Source organism: Vigna unguiculata, chromosome 2, assembly GCF_037176805.1.
Source record: "Vigna unguiculata cultivar grain cowpea cultivar isolate G323 ecotype 2 chromosome 2, ASM3717680v1, whole genome shotgun sequence".
NCBI lineage: Eukaryota > Viridiplantae > Streptophyta > Magnoliopsida > Fabales > Fabaceae > Vigna > Vigna unguiculata.
This window is the reverse complement of record NC_140793.1, coordinates 8,525,437-8,551,950: the sequence shown is the minus strand read 5'-3', so window position 1 is coordinate 8,551,950 and position 26,514 is coordinate 8,525,437. Positions and strand designations below refer to the sequence as shown.

Here is a 26,514-nt window from a genome sequence, read left to right as displayed (position 1 = left end):
ATTATAATGTCTCTATGCTTAAAGCGTCTATATCAAATTTGATTTGTGTTAATGTGTTGGTTTTGATTCAAAGTTAAATTACATCTTATATGGTCAATTTCTTTATCTTATTTAAATATTCATATTGTAATCATTAAAAATATAAAAAGTTTAGTCTTTCTTATATAATGTTATACAAATTCCAAAAAGATAAAATAATTTAATTAAAAATAACCCTGTAAAAAATCATCCCTCTACATAACAAACGAAAAGTTAAAATGTCATCCTTCATATAATATTGTAAATATTTACTTAAATATAAAATAGTTTAATTAAAAATAATAATAAAAAAAAAGACATGAAAGAATTTGATTCCCTTAGATGAATAGCACATCAAACAAAACAATATTGCCACAGTTCCAGAAAAATCTATCTTGTTTTCGCGAGGGAACCCCCGACACATATATTCCTTCTTCTCTCTTCACATTGGTTCAGGCAGTGTATCACAGTTATCCACTCTGGCCAAATCATGTTGGCCTCCACACTCCTACCTTCCTCCAAGCTCCACCCTTCTCATTTCGTTCCTCCCATCACCGTTGCAGAAGCTCCTCCGAGAAACAGAGTCGCAATCTTTTCCAAATCCACCCCCAAACTCGCTTTCGTTGCCAGGGCCACCAATGACGCTCGTGACGGCGCCGTTGACGCAACCTCTTCGCCGGTACGCTGCAGATACACACATCGTTTTGTTTTCACGTCCCTTTCCTATGTTTTTTGTTTAATTTTGTTATTTAACCGTTCTCTTGGTGCTTATTGGGAAGTTTTATTGATTTCTGATGTATGTGTGCTCCGGTCGATGATTACTGGTTGATATTATTTGGTGTTGTAATTGAATCATTGGGTTTAATACAGAAGATGCTCATGCGTAGATTGAGTGTGTCTGGGAACTTATTTTACAGAAATAATAAATGTTCTTTTTCCTCCTGCTTTAGATATTTTTTTGAGAAAAGAATAAATATTCGGTTTAAAAGGTTTGTCAAGGTTGTTGGATTATCTCATCGGTTGCGGTTTCGTAGCATTTCTTGATATTGTAGGAAGTTATGGGCAAGAGGAGTGCTTGGAAGACATTTTCAAATTTGAAATTGACTGGAAAAGACAAAAATAGGGGAGAGAGAGAGTGAGTCGTGTATAAATTGTAGGACCTACTGAATTTTGTGATTTCCTATAATTTCAACCAATGAGAGAGTCTCTTTCTAGATTTTTCTTATGGACAAATGTGACAGATATGATCATATATACACCAGCCAGAAATCTTGATGTAGTGGCCACAATTGCGGTTACAAGTGGTTTAAACCCTTCATGGTTTTTAATCCCTGTACAAATGGTTGTTGATGTAGGGTGTGCATATGCTTGCGACATCACTACTATAGGAGTTGCTTACAAAAATAAATTAACGTGGAGCAAAGCCAATACAACATTTTTTGAAGGATTTAAATTAAAATGTGTCGTTTTCGTTGTAATTAAAAGTGTTAGAAGTGAGTTTTAAGCCTAACTCAACCCCATAAAACCATCTTGTAAGGTGAGGTTTGAACCTCACTCATATATTATGAAATTGCTTTTTCTCTAGTCGACGTGGGACTTCCAACAAAAAGCATATTTACATAAAAAAGTATATCTCAAAAAAAAAAAAAAAAAAGACTTGCAAACATGTTCATAGTTGGGTTTGATTGTTGGTTGTATATTGTTTTGAAAGTAGTTTTGGTGACTTTTGATATTTGTCTGAGATGTTATGCTTTGTGACCATACAGGGGAAGCAGAATTTAGGCAGCTACAAAATAGATTTTCAGAAAACCTCTCTTGGCCTTGTATATTTTTATAGTTAGACAACAAAACGTTTCATGTGATGTCAAATGATTAAATTTTGCTTTCAGGGTGTTGATGCAGTAACAAGTACATCTTCTGGCCTTGGTGATGGTTATGTGGCCTTGTTTGTTCGTATGTTAGGCCTTGATCGTGATCCTTTGGATAGAGAACAAGCTATAATTGCCCTCTGGAAGTATTCACTCGGTGGAAAGAAGTGTATAGACACTATAATGCAGTTTCCTGGTTGTATTAATCTTGTTGTGAACCTCCTCAGATCAGAGTCTAGTTCAGCATGCGAGGCAGCTGCAGGCCTTCTGCGATCATTGTCTTCAGTCAATCTGTATAGAAATTCTGTAGCTGACAGTGGAGCGATAGAAGAGATAAACAGATTGCTGAGACAATCTTCCTTGACTCCTGAGGTATGGAATTGGGTATACAGAAATTTGGGTTCATGTGCACATATTTCTTTGGTGTAGAAAATTAGAATATCTAGAACCATTTTTGCAGGTAAAGGAGCAGAGTTTGACTACACTGTGGAATTTATCTGTTGATGAGAAGCTCTGGATTAAAATTTCAAAGACTGAGATCCTTCCTGTAGCTATTAAGTACCTTGAAGATGAGGACATTAAAGTGCAGGAGGCTGCAGGGGGCATTTTGGCAAATTTAGCACTGAGCCGTGTTAACCACAGCATCATGGTTGAAGCGGGTGTTATACCGAAATTGGTGAGGCTTTCTTTGGGTTTAGTAAATTGAAGTTGGTTATCTTTGCATGCTGTACTGGTTTACATGCTTATCTATCTACGAGCAGTATGTAATTTCTATTTAGATTAATTCTACTAGAGATAAAGCAACAATTCCTAGGTTTGGGCCTAAAACACTACGAGTTTGATGATATACCTCTTCATGTTGTAGCCTCATTGGTCAAGTGATGAGTCCCATTTCACATTAACCTGGGTTCCCAAATTATCTATGAACTGTGTGTGATTCATGTTAAGATGAATTCTGCTAGGAGTAAACAATAATTCCTGGATTTACACTAAACTATTAGGATGATACAGTTCTCAGCATGGTAGTCTCTTTTACAAATTGGTGGGGAGTCCCATTCCATGTCAACCTAGGTCCTCTACTACTCCTTAGAAACATGACTTAATTCTTTGCAGAAAGACACAAGTTACCTTATATTTGGAATTTGTGAAAGAATTTTCGGTCCTATAAAAGGAGGATATGTGTGGAAAATATTGAATAATTATATCAGATCAGAGATAAAAAAGAATGGCTCAACCTATTAAGTAAACAGTGAATAATTAATTACAATTATTCAGTTTCTCATTAGTATAGAAAGAAATATTATATATACTGTTTTTATTTTATTTTTTAGTCTTTTTCGTTAATCCCTAGCTTTCAACTTAGTAATGTCTTCCAATAAAAGTTGAACGGAAAAAGAAGGAAGAATTAGAAGGAATTACATATTGAAACTTATCGATATTTGCATTGTATTTAGCAAAGTTCCTTTCTCTTAATGCTTACAATAGCCAAGAATGTGATTATGTTTAATGTTACTTCAGGCAAAGTTCTTAACATCTAATCTGGAAGGATCTAAAGTTCTTAGGAAGGAAGCAAGGAACACATTGCTAGAACTTTTTAAGGACAATGATTATAAAGTTCTTGTTATGGAGGAAGGTCTGGTTCCTGTGCCATTAATTGGTGCTGCAGCCTTTAAGTCATTCAACCCAGGCTTACATTTGTGGCCCACATTACCTGATGGTACAGAAATTGAAAGGACCTCTAGACAGCCATCGCGATTTGGTGCTTCGGAATTACTTCTTGGATTAAATATTGATGACAAGAATGCTAACTTAGAGGAGGCAAAGATCAGTGCAATTGTTGGACGAACCCAACAACAATTCCTTGCTCGTGTTGGAGCCTTACAAATGGAAGAAAAAATTATACCTAATTCTGATTGCTCAAATGATCAGAGGTTTACACTTTTACCTTGGATGGATGGTGTTGCTCGTTTAGCACTGATATTAGAACTGGAAGACAAGTCTGCATCAATTAAGGCTGCAGAATCAATTGCCACTGCATGTATCAATGAACATATGCGTATTGCATTCAGGGAGGCTGGAGTAATTAGGCATTTAATAAGGCTTTTGAACTGTGATGACGAAGCAGTCCAGTTGGCGGTAACACAAGCTTTGGAAAGGCTGTCTGTTAGGTAAAATAATCAAAATATAGGTCATAGCTTTATAATTGCAGCTTTAAGTTTGTATTCATGATATTGAGAACTGCCTCTTGTTTTCGCTGAATATAAATCTGTTCATTACTATTTAAAATATATGATATTTTAGGATTCTCTTACTACAAAGGCTGTAAAGAACACCTTCCACTGTAAACCATGAAATTTGGGATATGATTGTTGTAGTTAGTGATAAATTATTGTTCTATTATAGATTGAAAATGTGTCAAATAGTTAATATCAGTGTATAGTAAGAAGTTAATTCCTACAAGGTACAAAATAGACCCTGTGGTAAAGTATGTAATTTTTGATATAGCATTTAGGAAATATACATGGAAAAGAAAATAGGAAAAAACCAAAAGTAACGTCATATGGATAATGTTCATGAAATGAGCAAAGCACAACTTTGAGTGGAATAAGACTTGCTTGTGAAATTGTTGTTATTAAACCTTAGGGAAGTGAGAAACATTGAGTTGAAACTGTGTTTTTGAGACAACGTGAGGGCTTTATTTATATTGAGAAAAATGAATCAGTATAGTTATTAGAATACAATAGAATAAAAGAAAATAAGAGATTTTTTTTTCTATCTCTGTATGTTTCTGTTACATTGTTTCTCTCTGTGGTTTGTTATTCCCAGCTGTCACTTTTTGGTGAATCTGCCAAATAAAATAATTTTACAACCAGTCTCTGATACATCTTTTTTTCTATTGCTGATTCCTCTTCAGCCTGACATAACTTGTGATTAGGATCCATTGGAGTTGACACCGGTCTGCACCCAAGTTTCCCAGTTACTACCACCAAATTAGTTATATACTTCTGTTGAGATATGAAAATTTCGTGGTTAGAGTAGGCTACTTCAATACCTAAAATATACTTTAGTCTTAGTAGCTCTTTTAGTTCTAATTCTCTTACTAGTCTCTGTTTCAAGTCTTCTTTCTCTTTTTCATCATTTCCTATCACTATAATATCATCAACACAAAATAGAAGTACTGTTACCCCTTTCCCTGCATGGTTAGTAAACAAAGTGTAATATCTTTTGACTTTGTTTATAGTCAAATCCCTTCATAGCTTTTTGTGAATAAACCAAACCAAGTTCTAGGGCATTGTTTCAGTCCATAAAGAGCCTTTTGTAGTCTACACACTTTATTTTTTGAGTCCTTCCAACCCAAGTGGAATATTCATGTAGATTTCTTCAAATTTTCCAAGGTGAAATGCATTTTTAACAACATATTATAGAAGTTTCCAATCAAAGTGGGCAGCTAAGGGCAAAAGAATCCATATAGTATTCATCTTAGCAACTGGTGCAAAAGTCTCCTGGTAGTCTATTCAATAAGCTTGAGTCTATTCCATAAGCTCGAGTGCATCCCTTGAGTCTATTCCATCAACCGTATATTTTGTTGTGCATTTCCAATTGCAATCAACAATATTCTCTTCTTTGGGTTTGTTAATAATTTTCCAAGTACTGTTCTTTTTCGATGCATCCATCTCCACTTTCATGGCATCTCCATTCTTTCTCTGTCAGAGCTTCAGTAACAATGTTAGGGATAACAACAAAATTCAAACTAACAGTAAACCTTTTATGGTTAGCCAAGAATCTATCTAGAGAAACGTAATTTGATATAGGGAGGTCGTTTTGTGCAGATTCTTGTACTTTTCTGATGGCTATTGACAGATCAAGGTCACATGGAGAGTTGAGAGTGTTCTCAATTTCTGGTTCAGAACTTGGGTTGGATTCATGGTCTTGCCACATGTCTGGAATGCTCTTCCTTCTTGTGTAGACATTGCTGAATCTTGGAAAGCTATATGTACTAAATCATGGGGCTGAATATCTAATTGTTCCAATACTTTATGGTTGTAGTTCAGTAGCATCAATGATTTTATCAGTTACAGTTTCTAATTGTGCCCTAGAATTAATTTGCTTAGCTATAGGTTCATTTTTGGAGGCTTTAGTTTGAGTATATGACAGAACAAAGGGTTCAAGGTGGTCATCACAATCTTCTGAAAGAACTTCCTGGGAGATTGGGAGAAGAAAAGATTTAGTTTCAATGAAGGTGATGATAGTGGAGATATACAATTTTTTAGACGATGGACTGTAACACTGCTAATCCTTTGAGTTGTTGAATAACCAAGAAAGACACATCTAACGGCTAGTGGATCAAGTTTGTCTCTATTTCGGTTGTGGATATGTACAAAAGCTGTGCATCCAAATATTTTGGGAATGATCCCATTTGTGATCTTAAAGTGAGAGAAAAAATTTCTTTAGGTTTCAAGAGGATTTTTGTTTGTCTAGTATATGTGAGGGCAGTCTATTTATCATATATGCAGCAGTGAGGACAACCTTACCCCAATAATTGTTTGGAGCTTTCCCTTGAAAGAGAAGTGCTTGGGTGGTGTTAACCAAGTGCCTATTTCTCTTCTTTGCCACTCCATTCTGTTGGGGAGTATAGGCACATGAAGAGTCATGAATAATCCCTTTGGATTGAAAAACTTAAGAAAAATACAAAGAAATTAGAACGAATTTGAGAGTGTGTATTCCCCTCACTTAGGTTTTCATATTTATAGTAGTTTGAGATGCATTAGATACAATGGATGAGAGGGAAAAGTAGAGAACACTAGAAGATGCTCCTAGGAACTAGGTCTAGCACCAAGCATGCTCCTAGGAACTAGGTTCAGCACAAAGTACAATAAGTCCTATTTAAGACTATTTATTCTAACATTCTTGTTCAAGCTAGAGCATACAAATTGAATGTGTCAAGCTTGGAACAAATAAATTCAATCTGAGGACCTCTCAAGGATTTGTTAATACATCTGCAAGTTGATCATTTGATTTGACAAACTCATTGCAAATTTCTTTGTACAACAATTTTTCTCGAATAAAATAACAATCAATTTCAATGTGTTTAGTCCTCTCATTGTATACAGGATTAGAAGCAATGTGGAGAGCAACTTGGTTATCACAATTCACCTTCATCGATTGAATGTCTCAAAATCTAGTTCATATCTAATTCTTGTAAGAACTGTATCTCTTATGGTCATAATAAGGTTCTGCTTGGTCAAGTACATGTGTGAAACTTGGATCCATTGATGTGTCTATAGAGACTTCAAATTTATCATCCTTTTTTCTTGTAGAATATTGAAAGTGTATTTTCTTTGAGATATGACCAAACCATCCTTTGATTGTGCCACTTCTATACTAAAGAATACCATAGGTGTCCGTGATGGTTTCGATCATATAGCATCGCGAGATAGATCTATACTCAAGGCAACTATCCTCTTCCATAATTCAGTGAAGACCAGGAGCAACAACCCCATTGGGAAACCTTTCACCGTGCCACATGATTCTTTTGTGGAGCACTCATTCAGAGGCACTACTGCCTCTGCATGCAAATAGGATTCAAAGATATTAGGTGACTGAGTGAAAGTGAACAGCTTTGAGCAAATCTTGTAGAGGGGATACAGAGCATACTCGTTGTAGCCAAAAAATAAATAAATGAACACATCTATAATTGTGGGCAGTAAAAAGATGAGGTTCTTTGGTTACTAATGGTGGTCAAGGATAAGATATTACTTTCAGTGGCCGACATTAAGTTTGCATGAGAAATCTGGGAGACTCCACATAGAATGTATGAGTCATTGACAATGTTAAACATGAAGTTTCTTGAGCATGTGGGTAGTAAGTCGCGCTGGAGAAGATGGTGGGGGGTGGGATAGTATTGAGGCACTGTGTGGAGGGATAAAAGAGAGTTAAAGAATCTAGAAATCTAATATCATTTAGAGAGGATTGGCTGTAATTGTCTGATCTGTGCATACGAGTCCTCTTATTTATGATGAAGAAAAAAGATACAATAATAAGGAACAAAATCAATATATAATAATAGGAAATATTTGGTAAGATATTTGTCTAGTGAATCATGTCATATGTTCCTAATTTTTGTAATCAACTCATATCTCTAAAATAGTCAAATCATATCACTAACAAATTGTAATGATTGCTTCGTGATTTTCTGGATGCAGCAATATTGTTTGCCAGGTAATTGAAGCTGAAGGGGTTTTAGGTCCTTTAGTTAGCATTTTGAAATGCTCGGGGACAGTGGGAACTATTGTGGAAAAGGTATTGTTATTTCTTTTGTGTTTAGGTCTGGCAAGTTTCCAGAACATAAGGATAAAAACTGAATGAGGTTTATCTGATGATTTGATATGCCTCTACAGTCTTTGAGTATACTAGCAAGGATATTTGACGCAACTGGAGGTTTGTATTGCACTTCTTTCAGGAACTTTAGAGTTGATTTTTTTTTTTTCTAATTGATTGTCAAGTACATTGATTCCTTTCAGTTTTTTGATGGACCAGTTAATGGATCTGAAAAGGCATTTGGTGGAGCAAAAAGTGACTGTGTTTCAACCGGGTTTAGTAGTACTGAACAAACTGTATCAAAAACATTCTCAAGGTTATTAGAGGGACCGAACCATATTTTTTAGTTCAATATTGATCTTTATGTTGTTGGATCCAGCAACAGGTCATAAGTGTTCTACTTAGTGGTAGTTACACTGACTTTTTATGTGTTAAATTTTTCAGGAATGATATACTGGATTCTGTTTTCATTTCACACCTTGTTGAGATTCTGAAGTCCTCTCCCCCCAATTTACAAGAAAAAGCTGCATCTGTGCTTGAGTTTGTGGCATTGACTGACCCAACTCTGGCCCCAATTTTATCTTTGGATATTGAATCTGGTCTCAGTTCTGCTTTTCAGCAAAAGATTTTGAAAATTTCAGGTAAATAATATCTGCATGCGCTCTGTTACAAGTACATATTCTTTTATTTTGTATATGTGGATGTATAACATGTACATCAAAATGACCAAACCTCATTATCTCTGACTCTAAATGTATGGTTTTTGAGAGATGTGAGGGCAGGATTAAGAGACGAAATTGGATCTCTTAAGTGCTTTTGGTTATCACCGACCATAAGTTGGATCTGATCAACTGGTGCATAGCCAGTAGCATTTGCCATTGTTTATTTTTAACTCCTCTTTTACACACATTATGTTCCCATTTTACTTTATGCTTGATTCATATTTTTCTTCTTGTTCAAATCCTATCTTATCTAATATCTATTGTCATATTGTCATATACAAGCCAGCTTTAATTAATTAGTGAAAAATGAGTCATCATTATTGATATTTCTATTTTATGTCTATTGAATATAGTAAAAACTAGGTATAGGATTAATCTCCCTTATGTAGAAAATACACATAGGGTAATGTATTTATAATAAAGAAAATATGGACCAAGTCCAAAATACAAATAATGATAGAAAAGAGATAATAACATAAACAAAAGATAAAAGATAAAAGATAAGATATTTAACACTCCCCCTCAAGTTGGTGCATGTAAAACGTCTATACCAAGCTTATTACAAATATAATCAATTCTCGGTCCTCATAAAGACTTAGTGAAAATATATGCTAACTAATCACTTGAGTTAACGAATTCAGTCTTGATTTCTCCATGTACAATCTCTCAATTGAAATGATAGTCAATCCCAATGACTTTCATCCTTTCATGAAAGACAGGATTAAAACTAATATGAAGAGCAGCCTAATTGTCACATATAAGTATCATTTGAATGATATTTCCAAATTGCAACTCTCTAAGCAATTGCATAAGTCAAACAAGTTTACAAGTGGCTGAAGCCATAACTCTATATTCTGCTTTTGTACTAGATCTTGCCACAATACTTTGTTTCTTGCTCTTCTAAGAGATCAAGTTACCACCAATGAAGACACAATATTCGGAAGTAGATATTTTATCAGAAGGATATCTTGCCTAATCAGCATATGAATAATAAAGAATTGTTGTATAGTTATTGGAACCATATAACAAACCTTTTCCAGGAGATTAGGGATGACAAAAATACCCGAATTCGTGGCATATAGTTGGTACTCGCGGACAACGGGTAGTGGATATTTTAATATCCATTTATAAATGGGTCGGGTGCAATATCATTGTATCCGTAACCTCGGTTACCAACATAAAAGTTAAAATAAATATTTAATTTATATTTTATTAAATTAAATTTAAAGTTAAAATTTAATTTATATTTTATTAGATTAAATTTAATTAAAATTAAAATTTAATTTATATTTAATTTAATTTAATTTATATTTAATTTTATATTTGTTTGTAATTTTATTTAAATTTTATTTTAAAAATTTATAAAATATATTATTTTAAATATTTGTGGGCATCTACGGCCGCGGGTTTTAAAAAACCTGCGGGTATTTTTTAAATGGGTACTCGACAGGTAACGAGGCGAGTAATTAGTGAATTATTTTGTTGCGGGTAGGCACTATCCGTGTATGACTTAACTTATTGTCATCCCTATAGGAGATCCTTTAATATATGGATGACTACATTCCAATAGTCTTCACATGGGAAATTGAGAGATTAACTCACCACATTGCAAAGAAAATGTTAGGATGAGTAACCGTAAAATAATTCAATTTTTCAACTAATCTTCTATATTGTTTAGGATCTAAAATAGTCTCCCCCCTAATTTGGTAGTAGTTTGGTATTAGGATACATGGGTGTGCATCAGATTTTGAGTTAATTAACCTAGTTTCCTCCAAAATATTCAATGCATACATTTTTGAGATATAACAGTATGATCATTGGATTGTACTACTTCAATACGAAGAAATATGAGTTTGTCAAGATCTTTGGTCTAAATATGGTGGGAAAAATGTTTCATTTTGGAGATGTCATGGTGGTCACTACCTGGAAGAACAACGTCATCACATATACTATCAAATATAGACATCCAATACTTGAGTGACAGTAAAAGACTGAATGATCTGCCTCATTGAGTCATACCAAATTATTAAACAATGCTGCTAAATTTTCCCAACAAGGCCTTAGGAGACTGTTTTAGGCCATATAAAAATTTGCAAAGACGACATACCAACCTAGAACACTCCCTTTGAGCAATAAATCCTGGAGGTTGCTCCATATAACAATGTTGCTAAATTTTCCAAACAAGGCCCTAGGAGACTATTTTAGGTCATAAAATGATTTGCGAAGACAACATACCAATCTAGAAGACTGCTTTTGAGCAACAAATCCTGAAGATTGCTCCATACAAATCACTTTTTGCAAATAGCCATTGAGGAAAGCATTTTTTACATCCAGTTGATAAGGAAGCCATTGTTGAAGAGTAGTCATGGCAATAAATAAATGAATAGAAGCCATCTTTGCCATTGGAGAAAATATATCACAATAATCCAATTCAAAAATTTGTGTGTAACCTTTGGCTACAAGACAAACTTTGGTAGCAAAAGTCCATCTGCAACCTACAACAAATTTCCCACATGCTAATGGGACAAGTTCCCAAGTTCCACTATTCTAAAGAGCACTTAGTTTATCTAGCATGATTTGACGTCAACTGGGATGGGCTTGAGGCATTACTAACAAAATTGGGAATGGACACAGAAGAAATAGTTGAAAGCCAGGTATAAAAAGGTGAAGATAATCTGTGGTAACTCAAAGCAATATAATGTGGAGAGGGATTACGGATAGAATGTAACCTTTACGGATGATAATTGAAAGGTCTAACTTAGCTGTTAGACCCGGAAGAGACAAAAGAGTTGGCACTTGAAGTGAGTCACTTGGTGGTTGTTGGAAACAATGTCTTCGACTATGAACTGAAGTGGTGGTGGAGGAGAATTTGACAGTGGACTTGGCACAATTGGAGGAGCACAAACAACATGAATATCAATTGTAATAGATGGAGAAGACACATCATAAGAAGAAGGACCCTAAAAAAACACATTTGTGTGATCTAGGAGATAAGTTATCAGACTAGAACTAAAATTATGAACAAAACATGTAGACCCAAAACCCTTCAGAGGTAAGGGATGGAGAGGTTCATGAAGAAATAAAATAGAATGAGGAATTTTTTTATCTAAAATCAAAGATGACATGTGATTAATAAGATAACATGGGGTAAGAATAACATCACCCAAAAATGTTGAGGAACCTTACCATGAATTGAAAGAGTGCGAGATGTTTCAATAAGATGTCTATCTTGTGTTCAACCATCCATTTTGTTGAGGTGTGTAAGCAAATGAAATTTGATGGAGAATGTCATAAGAAACCATAAATTGATTAAAAGAATGGGAAATATATTCATGACCATTATCACTTTGCAAAGTTCGAATAGAAACACCAAACTGAATTTTAATTTCGTTATAAAAAGATTGAAATATATAAAATAACTCAAAACGATTTTTCATTAAAAACTACCAAGTACATCTGGAATAATCATCAATAAAGGTAACAAAATATTGAAAACCTAAATTAGACTTAATACGACTAGGTATCCAAATGTTAGAGTGAACTAAGGCAAAATGGGAACAAGCATTGTAAGACACTTCGAAGAAATGAACTATGATTATGTTTTCCTAAGATAACTTGGACAACCTTGGAACAAACTGCTACAATTTAGCTAGACTAAGATGACCTAATTGAGTATGAAGGAGAGATGGAGACTCCCATGTGTAGAAGGGCGGGAGATGATAAAGACCATGATACTCACATCCGGTGCCAATCACTTATCTCGAATTCCAATCCTGTAAACAAACAAAATCTTTCGTAAAAGAAATAACACAATTCAGAGAATGGGTTGGACGATTAACAGATAATAAGTTAAAAGGAGATCCAGGAGCATAAAGAACATTATCAATGGATAAAAAAGAAAAAAGATTAATAGTCCTAACACCCTGAGCTAAAACCCTAGACCCATTAGCCATTGTAACAGAAAATAAATTATTTAGAGAGGACAAAGAATAAAACAAAGATTTGTTACCAGTAATGTGATTTGTGGTTCCTGAGTCGAGAACCAAGGACCAAGAGAAGAAAATTGAGTTAGACTAACAAAAGATGTACTTGTGCGTGCAACAAAAGCATTGAACTAGAGGGTTGACGATGCTAACACCATTTGAGAAAATCATTGAAAATAGTCAGTGCTATCAAATGGAGGAGGATCCACAGTAGATGATTATGAGGGAGGTATTAGAAGAGGCAGCGGAAAGAGAAAAAACCCTAAAAATCCAAAGAGGTTCGATCAAAGCAACAAGGCTTGATCCAAAAAGAGGAGGCCACAACGAATCTAGTGACAGTGATTGGTGTCGACGAAGATGACTCACGCGTCACCATGCACGATTGGTAAAAGTTGTGTCTGTGAAACTTTGATCGGCGCATTGGAGCGTGTCTGAACCTCGATGGCTGCGATCTTCATGGTGTGGTTGTCGCCTAGCTGAGATGAGCAAAACCATGTGGTCTCTTGGTCAAAACTGAAACTCCAATGACGGAGACAATTGTTGCAGTGGCAGGGGTGACGAAAAAATTTGCCAAAGAACCCTAGGCTTCAGATACCATATTGAATATAGTAAAAACTAGGTATAGGATTAATCTCCCTTGTATAGAAAATACAAATAGGATACCGTATTTATAATAAAGAAAATATGGGCTAAGACCAAAATATTAATAATGATAGAAAAGAAATAATAATAGACATAGTATCAAACTCGCGAGTTAACTCGTTAACTCGTCCGAGTTTACGTTTCTACTTATCCTGAGTAAGTTGACTCGGAAACAAACTCGTTGTTAGAGTAAACTCGGTAGACTCGTCGTGAACTCAGTGAACTCACGAGTCCACAGCCGAGTTGGCGAGTCAAGAGGATTTTTTCTATAAACCTAAAACACCTAATTTTCTTGTTAGGGTTCTTGTTCTTCGATGTTGCTCGTCGTCGTTGCTGCATTTCCTTTGGTCATAGTCGAGTTCGTGGCTGGTTGCAATCGCAGTCGAGTTCATGGGTGGTCGCAATCGCAGTCGTGTTCGTGGGTCATCACCCTTGTTTTGCTCGCCCTGTTGATTATTGTTCTTATCGCTATTCCCCATTTTCTTTCGCTAGTGGAGTCTTAAATCTAGGGTCAGAAGGAGGCACATGAAACTTTTCATTTCCTATCTACTGCACAGTAGGTTCTTTATGGAGATTTAGGTTTTTTCATTGCATTTGGGCCTCCACAAAAGTTCAGGAAGCTCAGGAACCTTTTGTTTTTATAAAACTTAACTCAATATATGTACAATTAATTAAAGTTATTATAAAAGAATAACAATATCACAAAAATATAAAAAATAATTAAAATATACAATATGATAAAATAATAATACTAATATTTTAGTAAAAATATATAAAAAATTATTTATCACATTGTATAATATTAAATCATTATATTATTTATAAATATTTTAATTTTTTTGTTTGAAAACTCTTACGAGTTTATGATCTGAGTCTACGATTCGAGTTTACTAAGCTCTCACAAGTCTATGTAAACTCTCGAGTTTGACAACCTTGATACCAGATAAACAAAAGATGAAACATAAAAGATAAGATATTTAAGAATATTTATAAGTTTGAGATTATTTTGTAACTCCTGCACCTTTTCCACTCTCTTGGAGATAGAGATAGTTGTGCTTTCATTTTGTTGTAGTAAAATATCTTTTCTCTGTTGTCAATGTGAAAATAATATTTATAATAGAGAATAATACTGAAAATATGGGCTAGGCCCAGATATACATAATATTGTAACTAACATAAGATATTGTAACTAACAATATCTAACTTCCCCTCTCAAATGGATGCATATAAATTATATGTACCAAGCTTTTTACAAATTTAATCAATTATTGGTCCGCGTAAAAGGACTTGGTGAAAATATCTATTAATTGATCATTTGAGTTAACAAAATCAGTCTTGATGTCTCCAAATACAGTATTTTCTCGAATAAAATAACAGTTAGCCTCAATGTATTTGGTTCTTTCATGGAAGATGGGATTAGAGCTAATATGAATAACAACCTGATTGTCACATATAACTGTCATTTGAGTGACATCTCCAAATTGTAACTATGAATGTACTATTAAAGTAATTGTTTAAACCCAACAAGTTCACAAGTGCTTGAGGCCATAACTCTATATTATGCTTTTGCACTAGATCTTGCCACATTATTTTGTTTCTTACTCTTCCAAGATATCAAGTTACCTTCGATGGAAACACAATATCCGAAAGTAAATCTTTTATTAAAAGGAGATCTTGTCCGATCAACATCTAAATAACATCAACATTTTCAGCAAGAGGAACTAGACAACCAATGCCAACCAATTCATCAACAATAGACTTGACACTACTTAAGTAATCATGCATTGTCTTAGTGCCAAGGGATTGATTGCAAAGATCAGTGTGGAGTGTGGAGTTGATGAAGGATTATCTTGTTCCTTTTTAAGATTATTAAATATGGTGTGAGTTGATTAAGAAAGCTAAGTGAAATCCCCACTGGACATTAAGATAGCAAGCTATCTAGATGTGAAGGTTCCTTTCACAAAGCTCAAGAGAAGAAGATGATGGATTGATTCAAAACAAAAAGGAAATGGAAAGCACATAAACCATAGAAAACCAAGAACAATTAAAGGAAGAAGAAAACATAAAATGGAAAGGAAAGGAATGGTAAAAATGTGAGAAGCACGCCACTACAAGGCTAGGCTAGAAGCCATGGCAACCTTGAAGATGAGTGGATGTGTGCCGCCACTTGCTATGCAAGATAAGGCTTAGAAGTATTCACTCCCAAGGGAGGAAACTCTCACAAATGGTTGAGACACAAGAGTGTTTTTACTTCAAAATGTTCAACCCTTTTACATGTCTAGGAGCACCCCTTATATAGAAGAGTTTAGGGGCCTCTAAGCAAATAAAAGATACCTAAGGATGTCTCTACAAAAACCTAACCCTAGCTTCTAGAAACTAGGTCAAATAAGGTTACAAAAATGAGAGACAAAAGAGCCAACTATGGTGTGTGTAAGGCTAATTTCGTTCTAGCACAAAAGGAGACAAAGAATGTGTCTCATATGTCTCCAAAGAGTGGCCAAAGTGTGCTAAAAACAAAGGAGACCAAAGGTACATAGGTACACTTGTTTTATGCCATTTACTTTATGCTTTATGCCTTTACTTTACTCTCTCATCCACATCATTTATGCTCCCCAATCACCATGCGCCACCTAACATTGGTTTCTTACTCCTAATTAACCTACAAAGCCAATAAATATAGATTAGCATGTTGGCTTAAGTCAAGTCAACTATAGTCAACAAGTCAAACCTAGTCAAAGGTCAACAAGTCAACTAAAGTTGATTCAACTAAGTCAACTTAGGGAATCAAAAATAACAAACACAAATGAAAAGGATGAAGGATTAGTGAACTTCCTTTCTAAACATGCTTAGTCTTCTTAAGCATGTGCCTTCATCCTTGGTTGGGGTCAATCCTTCATCATCCTCTCCTTCTTGGAGAGAATTTGACCACAAATTCTTGAAGCCTTTATGGATGGCACTTGACTTGATTTGGGGGAGGATTTGTGCCTCCCTTTTATGAGCTTTTGTTCCATCCTTTCTAAGGGTATTACCCCTAGCTTTGGTTAGGCCATCTTTATTTTCTAGACTATTCTTCCTCTCTTGCTTGTGCTTTGGGCTTTCCTTTTTGGCTTGGGAAGAGAAGGAAGGGTGATGTACATCTTGCTTTGGAAGAATTTTTTTGTAGGCAAGTAACACCTTAGTGAAAGCTTGCCCCTTTTGTTTTTCTTCTTTATCTTTTCTTATTATATTTCTATCCTTATTAACTTCTTGAGGTGATAGAGGTAGTAAAGTTATCTTTTTCCCATTTTTGAAGAAAATGTATTGGTTGGTATGGCCATCATATAAAGTTTGTTTATCAAATTGCCATGGCCTACTTAGTAAGATATGTGTGACTTCCATGGGAACAACATCACATAGCACCTCATCTTTGTAGCTTCCTATAGAGAAGTTAATTAAGACTTGTTTATTGACATCTATTTCTCCCTCTTTACTTATCCAAGCAAGCTTGTAGGGCTTAGCATGAGGAATGGTCTCTAAGCTAAGCTTTTCCACCAACCTTGTGCTAGCTACATTGGTACTACTTCCTCCATCAATAATTAGAGAGCAAACCCATTTGTTAATTTTGCATCTAGATTGAAAAATGTTTTCTCTTTGAGTTGGCTCAAGCTCACTTTGATCTTGACCTATCATGCGCCTTAATAACATAGGGTCTTTCTCAAAAATTTTAGTTTTACTAGAGGAAGAAGATTCTTTTGAAAGAGAATAGGGAGATGAGTGTTCACTTTCAACATCATTACTCTTCTTTAAGATCATGGTCCTTTTGGTTGGGCAATTTAAAGCAATGTGATTATAACCCAAACATTTAAAACATTTAATGGAACTTGATCTTTGAGAAGTGGAATGGTGAATGTGATCACTTGGTGACTTACTTTTACTTGGTGGTTCTTGATGAGAGTTAGAAGGGAACTTATCATGTTTCTTTTTATCCTTTCCCTTCCATGAGTGACTAAAGTAGTGGTTGGGTGAGTAACTCTTCCTTGTCCTTCTTTTTCTTTTCAATTGAATTTCAATACCAAGGGCAAGTGTGAAAACATTTTCAAGAGTGGAGTACTCATACAACAATACTTGGTCTTGTATGTCTCTCCTAAGACCACTCACAAATCTTTTTATTTTCTCTTTGTTAGTTTCTTTTATTTCAACCCTACGCATTTAAAGAATAAGAAAACTTCAAGTTAACATATGACATATGACTCAAGCAAAAGTTAGGCACATTTAAAGACTCAACATGACATACACAAAGACACAAACATGTAGCTATCATGCATTTAAACTCATGGATTTGAGGCTCAAAGAGTAAGCATCAAAAGACATGTTATCCAACCACATTTAGGAGCAAAAGAGTCACAAAGCCGAAGCCAAAATTGCCACAACATAACCTGAAAACGTTGTTTTTCGTATTCTCGGCAGCTCTGACCTTTGCTCACTCATTTGATCATAACTCTCTCCACAGAACTCCAAATGCGTTAATTCTTTTTTTGTTGGAAACTAGACTCACGGAGCTTTCTTTTGATATAAAGAACGTTACTTTTGGACCACTGAGCTAGCTGCAGTATTTTTTGCAAAATTGCACACGTTGCTGCCAGCACTGTTTTTATGTGGACCATTCAAAGATAGCTACAGAGGACAAGGTTAGAACATGAAAACACCATATTCAAGGACAACCAAAGCTCTGATACCAAATGATGAAGGATTATCTTGTTCCTTTTTAAGATTATTAAATATGGTGTGAGTTGATTAAGAAAGCTAAGTGAAATCCCCACTGGACATTAAGATAGCAAGCTATCTAGATGTGAAGGTTCCTTTCACAAAGCTCAAGAGAAGAAGATGATGGATTGATTCAAAACAAAAAGGAAATGGAAAGCACATAAACCATAGAAAACCAAGAACAATTAAAGGAAGAAGAAAACATAAAATGGAAAGGAAAGGAATGGTAAAAATGTGAGAAGCACGCCACTACAAGGCTAGGCTAGAAGCCATGGCAACCTTGAAGATGAGTGGATGTGTGCCGCCACTTGCTATGCAAGATAAGGCTTAGAAGTATTCACTCCCAAGGGAGGAAACTCTCACAAATGGTTGAGACACAAGAGTGTTTTTACTTCAAAATGTTCAACCCTTTTACATGTCTAGGAGCACCCCTTATATAGAAGAGTTTAGGGGCCTCTAAGCAAATAAAAGATACCTAAGGATGTCTCTACAAAAACCTAACCCTAGCTTCTAGAAACTAGGTCAAATAAGGTTACAAAAATGAGAGACAAAAGAGCCAACTATGGTGTGTGTAAGGCTAATTTCGTTCTAGCACAAAAGGAGACAAAGAATGTGTCTCATATGTCTCCAAAGAGTGGCCAAAGTGTGCTAAAAACAAAGGAGACCAAAGGTACATAGGTACACTTGTTTTATGCCATTTACTTTATGCTTTATGCCTTTACTTTACTCTCTCATCCACATCATTTATGCTCCCCAATCACCATGCGCCACCTAACATTGGTTTCTTACTCCTAATTAACCTACAAAGCCAATAAATATAGATTAGCATGTTGGCTTAAGTCAAGTCAACTATAGTCAACAAGTCAAACCTAGTCAAAGGTCAACAAGTCAACTAAAGTTGATTCAACTAAGTCAACTTAGGGAATCAAAAATAACAAACACAAATGAAAAGGATGAAGGATTAGTGAACTTCCTTTCTAAACATGCTTAGTCTTCTTAAGCATGTGCCTTCATCCTTGGTTGGGGTCAATCCTTCATCATCCTCTCCTTCTTGGAGAGAATTTGACCACAAATTCTTGAAGCCTTTATGGATGGCACTTGACTTGATTTGGGGGAGGATTTGTGCCTCCCTTTTATGAGCTTTTGTTCCATCCTTTCTAAGGGTATTACCCCTAGCTTTGGTTAGGCCATCTTTATTTTCTAGACTATTCTTCCTCTCTTGCTTGTGCTTTGGGCTTTCCTTTTTGGCTTGGGAAGAGAAGGAAGGGTGATGTACATCTTGCTTTGGAAGAATTTTTTTGTAGGCAAGTAACACCTTAGTGAAAGCTTGCCCCTTTTGTTTTTCTTCTTTATCTTTTCTTATTATATTTCTATCCTTATTAACTTCTTGAGGTGATAGAGGTAGTAAAGTTATCTTTTTCCCATTTTTGAAGAAAATGTATTGGTTGGTATGGCCATCATATAAAGTTTGTTTATCAAATTGCCATGGCCTACTTAGTAAGATATGTGTGACTTCCATGGGAACAACATCACATAGCACCTCATCTTTGTAGCTTCCTATAGAGAAGTTAATTAAGACTTGTTTATTGACATCTATTTCTCCCTCTTTACTTATCCAAGCAAGCTTGTAGGGCTTAGCATGAGGAATGGTCTCTAAGCTAAGCTTTTCCACCAACCTTGTGCTAGCTACATTGGTACTACTTCCTCCATCAATAATTAGAGAGCAAACCCATTTGTTAATTTTGCATCTAGATTGAAAAATGTTTTCTCTTTGAGTTGGCTCAAGCTCACTTTGATCTTGACCTATCATGCGCCTTAATAACATAGGGTCTTTCTCAAAAATTTTAGTTTTACTAGAGGAAGAAGATTCTTTTGAAAGAGAATAGGGAGATGAGTGTTCACTTTCAACATCATTACTCTTCTTTAAGATCATGGTCCTTTTGGTTGGGCAATTTAAAGCAATGTGATTATAACCCAAACATTTAAAACATTTAATGGAACTTGATCTTTGAGAAGTGGAATGGTGAATGTGATCACTTGGTGACTTACTTTTACTTGGTGGTTCTTGATGAGAGTTAGAAGGGAACTTATCATGTTTCTTTTTATCCTTTCCCTTCCATGAGTGACTAAAGTAGTGGTTGGGTGAGTAACTCTTCCTTGTCCTTCTTTTTCTTTTCAATTGAATTTCAATACCAAGGGCAAGTGTGAAAACATTTTCAAGAGTGGAGTACTCATACAACAATACTTGGTCTTGTATGTCTCTCCTAAGACCACTCACAAATCTTTTTATTTTCTCTTTGTTAGTTTCTTTTATTTCAACCCTACGCATTTAAAGAATAAGAAAACTTCAAGTTAACATATGACATATGACTCAAGCAAAAGTTAGGCACATTTAAAGACTCAACATGACATACACAAAGACACAAACATGTAGCTATCATGCATTTAAACTCATGGATTTGAGGCTCAAAGAGTAAGCATCAAAAGACATGTTATCCAACCACATTTAGGAGCAAAAGAGTCACAAAGCCGAAGCCAAAATTGCCACAACATAACCTGAAAACGTTGTTTTTCGTATTCTCGGCAGCTCTGACCTTTGCTCACTCATTTGATCATAACTCTCTCCACAGAACTCCAAATGCGTTAATTCTTTTTTTGTTGGAAACTAGACTCACGGAGCTTTCTTTTGATATAAAGAACGTTACTTTTGGACCACTGAGCTAGCTGCAGTATTTTTTGCAAAATTGCACACGTTGCTGCCAGCACTGTTTTTATGTGGACCATTCAAAGATAGCTACAGAGGACAAGGTTAGAACATGAAAACACCATATTCAAGGACAACCAAAGCTCTGATACCAAATGATGAAGGATTATCTTGTTCCTTTTTAAGATTATTAAATATGGTGTGAGTTGATTAAGAAAGCTAAGTGAAATCCCCACTGGACATTAAGATAGCAAGCTATCTAGATGTGAAGGTTCCTTTCACAAAGCTCAAGAGAAGAAGATGATGGATTGATTCAAAACAAAAAGGAAATGGAAAGCACATAAACCATAGAAAACCAAGAACAATTAAAGGAAGAAGAAAACATAAAATGGAAAGGAAAGGAATGGTAAAAATGTGAGAAGCACGCCACTACAAGGCTAGGCTAGAAGCCATGGCAACCTTGAAGATGAGTGGATGTGTGCCGCCACTTGCTATGCAAGATAAGGCTTAGAAGTATTCACTCCCAAGGGAGGAAACTCTCACAAATGGTTGAGACACAAGAGTGTTTTTACTTCAAAATGTTCAACCCTTTTACATGTCTAGGAGCACCCCTTATATAGAAGAGTTTAGGGGCCTCTAAGCAAATAAAAGATACCTAAGGATGTCTCTACAAAAACCTAACCCTAGCTTCTAGAAACTAGGTCAAATAAGGTTACAAAAATGAGAGACAAAAGAGCCAACTATGGTGTGTGTAAGGCTAATTTCGTTCTAGCACAAAAGGAGACAAAGAATGTGTCTCATATGTCTCCAAAGAGTGGCCAAAGTGTGCTAAAAACAAAGGAGACCAAAGGTACATAGGTACACTTGTTTTATGCCATTTACTTTATGCTTTATGCCTTTACTTTACTCTCTCATCCACATCATTTATGCTCCCCAATCACCATGCGCCACCTAACATTGGTTTCTTACTCCTAATTAACCTACAAAGCCAATAAACATAGATTAGCATGTTGGCTTAAGTCAAGTCAACTATAGTCAACAAGTCAAACCTAGTCAAAGGTCAACAAGTCAACTAAAGTTGATTCAACTAAGTCAACTTAGGGAATCAAAAATAACAAACACAAATGAAAAGGATGAAGGATTAGTGAACTTCCTTTCTAAACATGCTTAGTCTTCTTAAGCATGTGCCTTCATCCTTGGTTGGGGTCAATCCTTCATCAGGAGTTGCCGAGCACGAACTTTAGTTTGTGTATAGAAATGTTCATGAATATGCTCCCAAACTTGATAGGAGTGAATGACACCAATAACACGAGATAAGACACCCTTGGAAAGGTAGACTGCAACCATGCAAGCAAGATTTGGACTTGGACTTCCCACTCTTCATAAGGAGGAATGACAGGTCCGAAATCACTATCATGTTCATAAAGAAACTAGGGAGGAATAGTGGCACTAACTACAAACCAATGTTTGTGGCCCTTGGTGACAGGTCCAAGTGGAGATAATTGGAATCATCCAATTTTTATAAAATATAATAAATTAAAATTATGATAAAAGAATAATAATATTAGAGAAAAATATTTAAAAATATATAATATGATGAACTAGTAATTCGTAAAAAATAATAAAAGCTATTTATAACATTATAAATATTAAATTGTTATTTATAAATATTTTTATATGAAGTAAACTTGAAGTAAACTTTTGCGAGTTTACAATCCAAGTTTACTAAGCTCTCACAAGTTTATATAAACTTTCGAGTTTGACAAATAGTGTAAAAGCAATACTTAATATTAAGTGTTGAAAGATTACAATACATTTTGTAGTTCTACCATACAGAACTTGTGTAAGGAAAGAAAGAAGTTATGAGCAGTTATAGGTAGGTAATGACAAACTAGTGTATTACAAAAAAAAAAGAAAAAAAAAACAGAAAAAAAGATAGAACTGTATTACCAAATAAGAAAAGATAAATAACATTAATACGAAGATGATATACCAATCTAGAAGACTCCCCAAGCAACAAAACCTGGAAGTTGCTTCATATAAATTTCTTCTTGCAAATTCCATTAAGAAAAACATTTTTGACATCCAGTTGGTAAAGAGACCATTGTTGAAGAGCAACCATGACTATAAATAAGCGAACAAAAGCCATTTTGGCTACTAGAAAAAAGGTATCACTGTAATCGGAATAAAAACTTTGTGTAACCTTTGGTCACAATATGAGTTTTGAAACGATCAATAATACCATCAGAACCTTTGATAACAAAGACCCACCTACAACCACAATGAAATCCCCAAATGGTAATGGGATGAGCTCCCAAGTTCCACTATTCTAAAGAACATTGATTTCATCAAGTATGACCAGATGCCAACCAAGATGGGCTAAGGCTTTTTTTTAGGATTCTTAAGATCACAAAATAGCAAAATCACAGTTTAAACCAAAATTTACCAAGATCTGAGTGAAAGATTTGTAGAATTAACATCATGTACAGCCCGGCAAGTTTTTCTTTATTCCTTCTGAAGAGTCATCATCCACGAGCACCCTTAATTCTTCAACCGCAGTTTGAGCTTCAACAATATGAGAAGCCATACCATGATTGGTTTGTTTAAGAGAGGCTAATTTTTGTGCAGCACCATACAAACATTGAACATCATTAACATAGGTCCTTTCAGCCTTCTTCCAGAAAGAGCAACAAGTTTAAAAGGTTCTAACGGTTCCCAAGAGGGTTCTACAAATTGCCATTGCAAGGCACATAATTGAAAAATTAACCTTCTTCCATTGAGCATAACTCTCTGTTGATCCTTCAAATTCTTCCTTCTCTGTATGGTAAATTTGGTGCAAGAACCAAAGTTCCATGGAGGTAGCCCATGATAACATGCTATTTAGTGTGAAGTTTTTTGTCATTAATAAATAATACCATATTTATTGATTACATAAGCGTGAAAAATTTAATCCCAAATTTAGCAACTATAAACAAATTATCTTAAGAAATCATAGAAAGATAGCATATTTTCCCTAATGGTCAATACTCTCTAATGCACCAAATATCTTCACCATATTTCCTCATTATCTCAACACTCCTCGGGATGGACATGTAGTGTATATATCACATGCGTTCAGCTCTTCACAATATATTCATATATTGTTCTAGGTCTGTGCGAACGTATGTCACTATTCTTCTTCAGATTCTACTCTCTGTACGTAAAAAGAAAAAAAAAAAAAACTCAATATTTTACGCCTATGCAGGGAACATGGAATCTGATGCAGAAGATCAGTTTTACGAAGCATATGCAATAGAATTTGAAGAAGCTGGTCTGGCAATATCTGCAGCATCGCGATTATTGACAATACTGCTCGATTGCGAGCAGTTCCGCAACAAAATAAATGCCCCCCACTTCATTGATTTGCTTCGCGGAATCCTCAGGTCCAATATTCCTCTCCGCAGCAAAGATTGGGTAGCTGCATGCCTCCTTAAACTGAGTTCTCTCTCTGGCTCCATCACCAGTGTCTATCCAATCAACGTGGAAGTTACACTTTACGAGACAATCCCAAGACTTCTAGAACAGATCAAAACTTCATTCTCCCCAGAAGCACAAGAAACGGCTGTGGTAGAACTCAATAGAATAATATCTGAAGGAGTGGTAGATTCCACAGACGAAGCTATTATTTCAGAGGGGGCAATAAGCTCATTGGTGATGCTGCTTGAAGAAGGTAGTGATAGGGCTGTTGAAGCAAGCTTGGCAATACTGCACAATCTGAGTATGAACAATGAGAACCATTCAGCACTGGTCGCTGCTGGAGCCGTGCAGGTCTTGAAAAGAATTGTTCTGGCAAACAGACCACACTGGGAACGGGCACTTCTTTTACTCAGGATTTTGCAACCGTGATGAGTTCAAGGGTGCAAAATCTTGAAACAGTTTCCTCGTAGTATAATCCACTTTTTTTTTTTGGTTTAATTGTATAATTTAATACTTCAAATGTGTAAAAGAAAATTCTATGCTTTCTTATAGACAGAACGTATTTGAAAGTATTCTGAGTTTTGCTGTCTTAAATTTGATCATGTCGTGCAGTTGTCTTTATTTTTTAAAAACAAATGTATTGAATACAAATATTTATTCTTTTATTTTTGCCTAATTTAAATAAAACAGTAAATATGATTCAAAATAAACATGGTTGGTCAAACAAGTTGAAAACTTACAACCTATTTGAAAGTTTAGATCAGTATTTTAATTCTTGTTTTATAAAGATAAGAATCTGAGATAATGATTAAGAAAGATTTTATTGAAAATAAAATATATAATGTCTATACGTTTTAATCATGATTTTGTGGTAAATTATTTATTTACTAGTAATAGTTACCATAAGGGAGTTTGGTACTAGATCATACATGAAAAAAGTGTTTTTTTTTTTTAAATTATAATATTTTGAACTATGAGAGTTTAGTTGACGAAAAATATTGTTGAAAATATTTACATAAGTTTCTTCTAATTTAAAAAGTAATATTCAGTTTTATTAAAATTTTAAACTATTACCTCGTTAAATAATTTAATGAGAATAATAATGTTTTCTTAAGTAAAGATTTTGTTTCTTTTTATTATTACCTTTTTTTTAGTCATACTAAAACTATTATTAAAAACAATTATGGTTTTAATGTTATTTTTCACATATAAATTTGACATGAAAAGCACATTTTCAAAAGTCTCTTTTTTCAAAAAAGAAAATCATTTTTACCTAACATTTGGAGTGATTAACAATTATTAATATAACAGTAAAAGAGTTGAATATGTTTTTGGTTCCTTAACTTTTAAAAAAAATTGAAATTAATCCTTTTTTAAAATTTTGGATCAATTTAGTCCTTCAACTTTAAAAACGTATGAATTTTAGTCTTTTAACTAAATTTTGTTAAATTTATTTAGAGGTTTTAAACACATTTCTTAGTTAATATTGAAGTAGTAATGTGTCAAAGAGCATAAATAATCCATACTATCATAAAACGTGAAATAAACTCAAAATTTTAAAAATGGACTAAATCCAATTTTCACCGAAAGTTAAAAGACTAAAAACATATTCAATTCATAATTGAACGATAAAAGTTAGAAAATATATATAAAAGCTAAAATTCGAGTAATTAACAATTATCGATTGTTAGCACTCAATTTTTCGGTATTTTTCATTTCTAAAAGTTTTTTTTAATTTAAATAAAATATGATTTTTATTTTGAATTAACTAGTTTTTTATATTTGTTTAGGAAAAGTGAGTTTTGATAAAAAATAGGATAAAAAGAGTGTTTTAGCAATCTTTGATTTCTAGTTATGTTCCTTTATAATTTTTCTTTGATTAAATCATTTTAGAAGTTTCCATTCTTGTAAGGAAATCTCAAGTATGTTCCTTTATTTTTATTTGACTTAATTGGGTTTTTATTTTAGAAAATTTGTTGCAATTAGGTCATTTTCATTAATAGTACTCTAACGGTGTTAACTATGTATCATGTGTCAGCACATGGTTTTTTTAATTTTTT

At 34.5% G+C, this 26,514-nt stretch overlaps 1 protein-coding gene across 1 annotated transcript; it reads left to right on the top strand.

Moving 5' to 3' along the window:
• Positions 1-384: 384 nt before the first annotated feature.
• LOC114173647 (ARM repeat superfamily protein) lies at positions 385-25,048 on the top strand. The gene is made up of 9 exons (XM_028058148.2): positions 385-697; positions 1,908-2,258; positions 2,347-2,562; positions 3,405-4,054; positions 8,090-8,186; positions 8,285-8,324; positions 8,424-8,520; positions 8,649-8,845; positions 24,243-25,048. The coding sequence occupies exons 1-9, from the start codon at positions 509-511 to the stop codon at positions 24,881-24,883; spliced, it is 2,478 nt and encodes an 825-aa protein (XP_027913949.1). The 5' UTR covers positions 385-508; the 3' UTR covers positions 24,884-25,048.
• Positions 25,049-26,514: the final 1,466 nt, after the last annotated feature.